Source organism: Thermobia domestica, chromosome 15 (assembly GCF_964235325.1).
Source record: "Thermobia domestica chromosome 15, izTheDome1.hap1.1, whole genome shotgun sequence".
Classification (NCBI taxonomy): Eukaryota; Metazoa; Arthropoda; class Insecta; order Zygentoma; family Lepismatidae; genus Thermobia; species Thermobia domestica.
Genome location: NC_137468.1, coordinates 1334308 through 1344000, shown reverse-complemented (window position 1 = coordinate 1344000; position 9693 = coordinate 1334308). Strand labels below are relative to the sequence as shown.

The following is a 9693-nucleotide window of genomic DNA, read 5'->3' as shown; positions in this document are numbered from 1 at the left end:
CCAAACTACTAACAGTGTGCCATTTGCAGTTCTCTAGAGACATGCATTCTGTTTTACGAATTTCTAGTTGAATAATGGGGATGTTCTTAAAGTGTGTTTCCATCAGTGTATATATGTATATCGGGTGGACAATTTATCTTGATCATCCGCTATAACGGAAAAACCAAAACAGAGAGAAAATCAAAACGTTGCACGAAGCAACTATAAGCAGGGGGCATAGGCGTGCCCACCAAAAATTTTCTGGGAGGGACAGTACCCTTCACTCAACATTGTGGTCCAAATTTAAAGAAAGGCTGATGTCATTGCACCCCCCTTAATTTTCAAAATGTCACATAACATGAATTAAAAGTGCCGTAATTTAGGATAGATAAATCCTATCAATGCTGATAACAGGTTCTATTCCAGCGACACAAAAAATCCTATTTATGTACTGTTGACAATATTTATTCTAATTAATGGGATTTCCAGGGCGATGATATTAATTTGTAGGTTTCATGACAGTACAATGAACTTATAATCAGTGACTAAGCATAATTTTCAAGTTCATGTTTTCATTTTTGATTTGTATTGTTTCCCATTTTGACACTGAAATTGGGTCTTTAAGTGTCCTGTTAAAAAGCTCCAACCTCTGATAATATCTCTAGCCATATGAGTCCAAGAAACGTAGACCCTTCTTCAAAAAACTGCAAAATCCCAGCTGCTGATCCTGAAGATGTGTTGACTGAAGATCCGTCAGTCTTCATCTTGCCAACGTAAAGAGAATTTCTTCATAATGTTAAACAACTCCCGTTATTAGAGTAAGTCTACAAATTCACCTAGTGGGATACAAGGAATTAATGTTTACAATGTTTAAGACGAGACCACAAGCATTAGCCTCGATTAGAGCAGAAAATCGTGACCTCACTGAAAGTGACTGCGAAAACAGTACTCATAGTTCGTGCACCCACTGCAAAGAGTTTCTCATTACTTCTGACGCACTACAGGCACCCTTAATCACAAGATTAGTACTGAGCTCTACAATGTACATACAAGGCAAGAAGTTGCTATTTACATATATTTAGTTCGTTCAATAATGATTGCCACTCCCCCCTATAACTGGTGCCAAGTAGCAGTTGGAAATGTTTGTTGATGTATGCATTAAGATAGACTATAGTACTATCAAACCCCACTAAATGGTTTTGTTTCCGTAGGTAGCACATTGTAGCAGTAGTTGTTCCAACTTGCCAGGACGCTGGTGGACAGCGAAAAGACAGCAGGGAAGGAGTGAATACTTCAGACATCCACAACAGATTATTAGCCGTATGTGGGGACACAGCACCAAGTCGCAGATCCGTGTTTCGTTGGGTATCCAAATTCAAAGAAGGCAAAACCAGTGCTGCAAAAAACAAAAGCACTGGGCGTCCTGCAACTGCACGCAGACCAAGCAATGCCGCGTGAGTGAATGATTTGATAATGGAGCACAGGAGAATCACGTTTGATGAATTAGAGAAAGAAACATCTATACACTATCATTCATGAGGATTTGAAGCTGCACAAGGTGTGTGCACAATGGATGCCTCATGACCTCACCGTTGCACAGAAACAAAAGCGTGTGGAGATTTGCCAGCAGTTGATGCGACAGTACAGTGAAAATCCGACCGAGTTCTTTGAGCGTCTGGTTACCATCGACGAAACTTGGTTCCTCTACGAGACTCCAGAAAAGAAACGCCAGTCCATGGAATGGAGGCATACTGGAAGCCCTTGTCCCAAGGTGGCACGGATGGGACTATTCGTGCGGAAACAAATGGCGACCGTTTTCTGGGATCAGGAAGGGATACTGCTGGAGGAATGGCTCCCTCCCAATACGTCCATCGTCAATGAGAGCTACTGCAGGTCACTGCATAGACTCCGCCGACGCATCCAACAACGCCGACAATGGGGCCGTGGCGTTCTTCTCCAACACGACAATGCACGGCCACATGTCAGTCGCGAGACATTTGCTACAGTGCATGAACTAGGGTTTAGTGTACTGCCGCATCCTCCATATTTGCCTGATCTGGCTCCTAGCGACTATGCTTTATTCGACACAATGAAAGAGGGCATGAGAGGTAAAAAAAAAAAAAAAAAGTTCAACACAAATGATGAACTCCATGCATTTGTCCGCCAGTGGCAGAGAGATACCCCAAAGAATGGTTTGCTACACAAATAAGGAAGCTTCCAGAACGGTGGCAAAGGCGCATAGAGCTTGCCGGGGAAAACCTCTAAAATAAACTGTAATCGTTTGTTCAATAAATGGTTGCTGTGAAAACAAATTAATTGTAGTGCCAATCATTTCTGAACGCCCCAAACAATAGATGGAACACTAATTCCAGAGCCATCATAAACTTGTCCACTGAGTTGAGCAATGGAAAGCTGGAGTCTCACCATCTCATCCAGAATAACTGAAGCTATAAACTCACCACTATTTTTTGATATACTGTAGAGCACAAGAAAACTTTCATGAGAACAGAGATCTTCATCAACTTACCTGGCACAAATAACCTAATTGTTCTTCGCCATTCACATCACGGGAACCATCAGACACGATAGAGTACAGAGAAGAGTTTTGAGATTTGATTTTGTTACATATATGAAAAGCAATTTCTTGGCCCATGGTTTCGAGATTTCATTCTGGATTTTAACATCCATGAAATTACATATCTTCATGTTTCCTTTCTCCGGCTTTTCAATTGTGAAAAATCTTCAGAGCAAAGGCTCATCAACTGAAATAAATTCCTGAACCGGGAGTCATTTCCTCTAAATGTGAGTCCTTGTCTTGCAAGATAAAGTATACTTGAGATTACATTTTTTCCAGGAATTTCCTGGCTTTGACTTGATCATCTAAAATTTGTCTGTCAGTTGGTTTTCTATTGGAATTTTTCTCTGGGTGTAGCGCAGTACAGCCAGTTTATGGCATTCTGAAGTTTCGTGATACACTTACCAAATTTATATACATACACTTACGAAATTATATATATATACTTAATTTCTCTTTAGCTTTCTTCGAGCTGCAAAATTCTACAGTAGAGAAAGCGTCTTCCATGATTTTAGTAAGATTAAAAAAAAAATGTTTTTCAAGATGTCCATACAGTAAAAATAGAAAATGACGTTAATTTTGTTTGGATCGGGGTGCAGCCATGGAAGAAACCAAGTTAGCACGACCTTTCAGAGGCTGTTGTGGAAAATTCTAATTGTAAGTCTAATTGAGCTTTGAAAGGTTCGAAGGGTGGGGGAAAATCTTAACCACTTGCTAGACGTGGAAATTGAAAGGTTTCTTCTATAGACACTGATGGTGATGGTGACCGATACAAGATTTGAATTTCCATTGTCAGTTTCAGGTTGTAATCCATCAGCTGAACTATTAGCTAACTATAAAATGTTATCTTTAAAAACGCACAGTATAGTCAACTACTTTTTTTATAAGTTTCATTTATTCATAAATTCTTACACAACGAACTTGATTGCACAATACTCATTAATAAAATTGACGGGTTAAGTTTAGAGTTGCCCCTCCGCTTTTTATGAAAATTAGGAAACTTTACAGAAGAAATGAGGTAAGAAATAATGACCTGGGGTTCTTATGTGACGTTTAGATGTGCAAGTTTGGCAGTAAATATGTGTTTAATATGAGAAAAGTTCTGTAGAAGTCGTACTATTTGCAACACGCGGACGGTTTCTGTCATTCAGCAGCATGGTAGTCGTATAGGACGACGAATCGGTGCGTTAAATAAGATATTTCCGCATTGCGTTTTATAAAATTATATAAGAATAACGTAGATAATCTATTAAATTTTTATGAGAACCACGGATAATTGAAGCTTGTATGAGAACCGGGTCTAATCATTGTTCTAGTCTGACTGAAGTCTTACCAATGTCTTAATTGCTTTATTGTAGGTTCGAAACTGGAGCGGTAACTCTAAACTTAAGCCAAATTAACGTACTCTCACTGAAGACAAATTAAATTAAATTAAATTAAATTATTATTATTATTATTATTATTATTATTATTATTATTATTATTATTATTATTATTATTATTATTATTGCAGTTGTAAGAAGGAACCAATTCCAATCAACATTCTCCAATATGGAGAATTTGTGCGGTCTTCAACAGAATTGGAAAATATATTTGACACAACTAAGGAATTCAGAGAGAAAGTGATTATGTAAATACCTACATGTAATGAGTCAAGATATTAATTCGAGGACTAGCTCGAGAGAGTAATACTACCGGAAGTGAGAACTAAGTACACGGTTCTGATTGGTTGGCGTTATCCATGTCTTGTCACGTAGCATACATATAACAGAAATCAAACACTTGCTGCTGTTGGTCCTCGCGGGCGAGCGTACTAGTGCAACATGCTAGCAATAGAAATTGCTTTTGGTATGAGTTCAAACCCGACCCAAGGAAAGTTTTTTTCTTTTATTTTCATAACACTTTCTTTTATTAAAATAAGATGAAAATAATACTCAGAACAGTGAATTAATTACTTTTGTGCAGATAGGTAGTAGTAGTAGGAATGGGTTAGAGGCCCTGCAGGGCTCATTTTGTTCCACCTTGACCCCATGATATAAATTTGGTGACTAACTTAAAACAGCTGGTTAGGATAGCGTGCGAAAAATACGTACATCAGGGAGTATTACTTTCTCGAGTGGGTTGTTTAATTCCTAGAACACAGATTGTGTATTTCTCTATAAATATTATATTACTCCATCTTGTTACTCCACCAAAATGTCCTTAATGCTGACTTTGCAAGAATTACACACTCCGCACATAAGTCAAGCATCTCGACTTTATCTGTATGTTATTAGGTATAATACGATTTTCAATATCACATTACGTACTAAGTGTCGTTATGTGCGAAACTTCCAATATAGTTAAAGAAAGAGGGTAAGAACTAATACAGCAATTTATTCAGAGTTCCCTATATATTGATTTTTTTTATCCGACCATAATTGCGCAAGAGTCATTGACGAAGTCCGGTTATAGATTATCCAGAAAATATTGCATCCTATGTTGAAGTGGTGAAAATATGGAGATTCCTGCCCCTTTATTTGTTAAGCCTTGTTTTTTTAAATTCTTAAATTATTTTCAACATGAGGACGAGAGGACCGAGAGTCATCCGCCATCTTTCATTATCAACAATCATTTTTATCAAATTTTACATTGAATTTATTGCAATACAGACAAGGGTGCCCATCAGGGGGGCAAGGTGGGGCGCTTGCCCCCCCCTAAGAGGAAATTGTACTTGGGAATATTGAAAACCCAATAGAATTTTTACATTAGTTACAGCAAAATTTGAAACTATATTTGAAACGTCGCTTATACTTGCCCCCCTTGGAAACCACAACATGGGCGCCCTTGAATACAGAGAATATTTAATAAGAGCGTAATTTAGTGATATAGGCAACTAAGACTTACATCTGCTTAAAGATATAATGCCTTATGCAGAGTAATTTTGACATATGATTAGCGTAATACTAAAGGTCTGACTACTGCAGGAAACATATGTTGGTCGAACTCTTTAGTATGGAACCAATCATGAGTCAGAATGACTCTGCATAAGGCCCATAAATTCTTAATTAGTGTTAGGAAAGAACAGGAAAACAGATATTCATTCACCATTTTTCATCATCGACTATCATTTTCAAAAATTTTTATATCAAAATTACAATATATACAAAACAATTATTTTGATAAAACCCAATGATACAGATAGCTAAGACCTGGGTTTACACCTAAAGATATAGAAACTCAAGTGAGGTTAATGATAAATTCGGAAATCATTAAAAAGAATATTGCAATGTAATTAAACTAAACAATAAGAGGAAAACACCCTTTAGAAACAAATTACTATGGGTAGTAAATATTTATTGAAGTCTACAAATATTTTAGTCTGTATACACAAAGTTCCGCTACTATCATGTTTAATTTGGAATTACTATATCAATAATACTTCAGTTCTATAATACCGCACTACTTTAAGGCAGACAATGAGTATTTAAGAAATAACATTTATACATTAATTTGGAATTCATTTATCCAAAAACTTCCTCAAGGTAATGTTCTAATCTATACAGATGCTTTCAAAACACATGAGAAAAATATTGGGCAGAAGTACTTATACCCTCAAGTGAACTTACTATGAAGTACATACTACATCTATGCACATCAATATTTGAAAGGGAATCGTTCGCCATTGGACAAGCTTCAATTTACATTAAAAACCATTAAGACCAGCATGTATCTGTACTAACGCATTTAGTTTTCTAATGGCATTGGCAAACACTCATTGGAAGAAATAAACCTTATGGGTCATCCTCAATATTGAATTCTTATTTCAGAAACTGTCGGAGAAACATTTTACCATATGGGTTTTAAACACGAAAGGACATGTAGACATTAAAAATAATTGCATCGCCGATATAGCTGTGAAATTTGCATGTGAAGAAGACAGATCTTATTCTATCAAGTTACTTTTCCACAATTATGAGTCTAATAATGGAAAATTACAAACAAAGGATTTTGAAATGGAAAACACAAAATATAACTTCTAATATGTAATAACGCTTTAGCACCAATAAAACTACATCAACTAAAGGGAAATTTTACGAGTCGTTGTTCATGTGACAAATGACTGAACCATATAATCTTCTTGGGTTGTACAACTGGAAAGCAACCACAAAGAACTAATCAATTTTTACAATTTACAGGTATACATTTGTTTTTTTTAAAAAAAGAGAATGAAATCCCCACATAGCACACGATATCACTAGGACATCTCATTTTGATCCCAATTACCCTATATAGTTGCCGGGATCATCGGGACAATGAGTAGAGATCCCATCGACGTCTTGCATGAGACGTTCTAAAGGACTTTCACGTATGATGTCCACGGAACGTCCCTGATGGAACAGGAGATCTCAGGGAGATCCCACGCCAAACATACCTAGGACCATATTATCCCACGATTTACCAGGGGACATCTCTTTGAAGTCCCGTTGAATATCCCGTTTTCCGGGATATTAGTAGACATCTGAATATCTCGCGGAGATCCTATGAATATCCCGGGAGCAAATTCGGATGATTCCGGGATGTCCTGTTGCCCATTACGGCTCAATCTCGGATGTTTCATGGACGTCCGTGCGCTGTGTCGATCTATAATAATGTTCTCTTAAACCACAGATCTTCGGGATTTACAAGCTTGTAGCTATAACAGTACTGGTTAAGCTAATTAAATTCAATTTAATATTCACTATGGACATAACATAATACATAGATATAATACCTGGTCAAGCCCCTCAGGAACGAAAAAAATAAAGAATTTTTTGGTATATAACTCTGGACAATCTTCAGGATGTAGATAACCGAGACAACTTAATCTATACCAACAAAAATACCTCTAAAATGGTATAAAGGATAAGGTAAAGGAGAGATGGGAAATGGTGGAAATATGGCGGAAAGCTAAGTAGCGGAGTTTTATATTAACCTTTAATACATTTTTTATACCTTTAAATAAATTTAATTTAGACTTTTTGTTTTGATACGATTTTTCATATTATGTAGTTTAAATAAAATACAATAAACGCTAGTATCAAAATCGATCTAGGATATAGTATACGTAAGACCGTCTGAGTTCCAGAAGAAGCTGGACGCTCATACTTTTAGGGATTATTCATTGAGTATCTACGAACTTAGAAAGGGGGTAACAAATCCGCTTTCATTTACTTATCCACTGATACGAAAATAAAAAAATTCGATTCCCGGCGGGAGCTCATGTGGTTCGGATTCCACGTTAATCAGTAGGTCCACGTCTCATATAGCCTCGCTGCTGAAAGGGACGTTAAACTCAAAATCACCTCACCTCACCTCACGAAAATAAAAAAGAACGTACCTATTGCCCTTGTACTTTATATGCTATAGCGCATTACATTATATGCAACAAGGATTTTGGTCTGCATCATGATATAAATTTAAAAATATTTAACATTTTTCGAATCGAAATCAACAAAATTTATTCTCGAAAGTAAAAATAGAATGTTAAGAACATATAATGAAGACAACGCAGTGATTTAATTTGGTAACGTATAAATATATAATATGAAGTATCCTCGTGCACGGAAGACAGGGTGTTCTCATGTATACTATTACCTCGATCTATAACAGTTCAAGAGCTTAAACATATCACGCACCCATGTCCGTGCAATTTTGATACAGTATGAACTATAACTATTTAAACCATTTTAAAGAATTTGACACAAATTAATTTGATACTGTTTGAACTTTGATACGTTGTTTGGATTTATGTCTGTAGTAATATAATTACACGATTAGTGTAACGAATCAAAGAAAAAAAAAAAGATAAGAAAGAATTTTTTCAATGGTCACAGTGTGTAATTAAATGAAGTATTTACATATGTTGCAGGAGAAAAGAAGTCAGAAGAACAGGATATTTAGTGATAATATTGAAGTAATTACTGATAAATTTTGTGTTTAATGATTGTTCTGAACTAAAGACTACAATAGATTTAAGTCTGTATCATTCATCTGCATCTACGTTTATAGAATTAACAATCCATTCTATTCTATTTTCTAAAGTAAATCTTTTTAGGTAAAGTTAGGAACACGTTTTCCTTTTTATTACCTATCAGTTTCACACCTTAAATTTCGACTTCAAGTTAATCAGAGGCAGGGTGGATTGATTTAAATCAGTCTGATTTAAATCGCGATTTAAATCAAGATTTAAATCACTTGATTTTTTAAATAAAAATCGTTGATTTAAATCGAATTCCGAAATAAATTAATTTAAAGTGAAAATAAGTAAAATCTCGTTTCTGTTTTGTTATTTCGATTATGGAAGTTAATAATCATACTACAATGAGACTCAAATGTACATTATAGTATGAAAACAAGTGTCATGCAGAGGATGATTAGGGAAAATCCCGTTTGGAACAGGTAACGGAGCAATCCTGCTTTCTTCTTTTCGTAACATTGGGTTTGGGTTTTTAAATCGTTCACTATTCCAACGGGGAAATCACCATCGACATTTAAGACGAAAATTGTTTTTTTGTGCGTGTCTGTTTGTTTGTTCCCAGATAATAGGGTGTATTTAGAGGGATCCTATCCAGTCTCCATTTATTTTTTTTGTTTCTTGTTAATTTTTTAACTTTAGGCGAAATTTATGTATTTCATGGCGCAAGCTAGTTCTGAGTTTTTGAAAATAGGCCCCTTCCAAATATCAGTAACTTTCGTGAAAAAAAGTGTCATTTTGAAAAACGTTGCTGTACTTTTTCCTTAATGCTTAACCTTTTAAATTATATCACCTATTTTTAGGTGATAGGGTAGAATCTTCATTATTCGATTAAAAAAAAGTACCAATAAGGCTTTTTACTTCGTTTTCTTCAAGACTAGAGGCATTTTAGAACACGTTACATATTCTTTCACGCCCTTCTGCGTTGAGGTATAGTGTGTGATGACGTCATAATCTTAAAAAGATATTTTTTGTTATGCGTATTATTATTATTATTTGGCGAGTTACATTTTGCATTCAGAAGACTGAAATTTTGCACACTCGTTCAGTGCACCTCTTAATAATTTTCAGATGTTTTCAGATCTCTGCGTGAAAACAGCGGGGTCCAGAGGGGCAAAAATATTTTTAAAAATGGATATTTTTA

General features: G+C 35.7%; 1 protein-coding gene across 1 annotated transcript; it reads left to right on the top strand.

Moving 5' to 3' along the window:
• Positions 1–1552: 1552 nt before the first annotated feature.
• LOC145671999 (histone-lysine N-methyltransferase SETMAR-like) lies at positions 1553–8476 on the top strand. The gene is made up of 2 exons (XM_081741181.1): positions 1553–2087; positions 8445–8476. The coding sequence occupies exons 1-2, from the start codon at positions 1553–1555 to the stop codon at positions 8474–8476; spliced, it is 567 nt and encodes a 188-aa protein (XP_081597307.1).
• The last annotated feature ends 1217 nt before the right edge of the window (positions 8477–9693 follow it).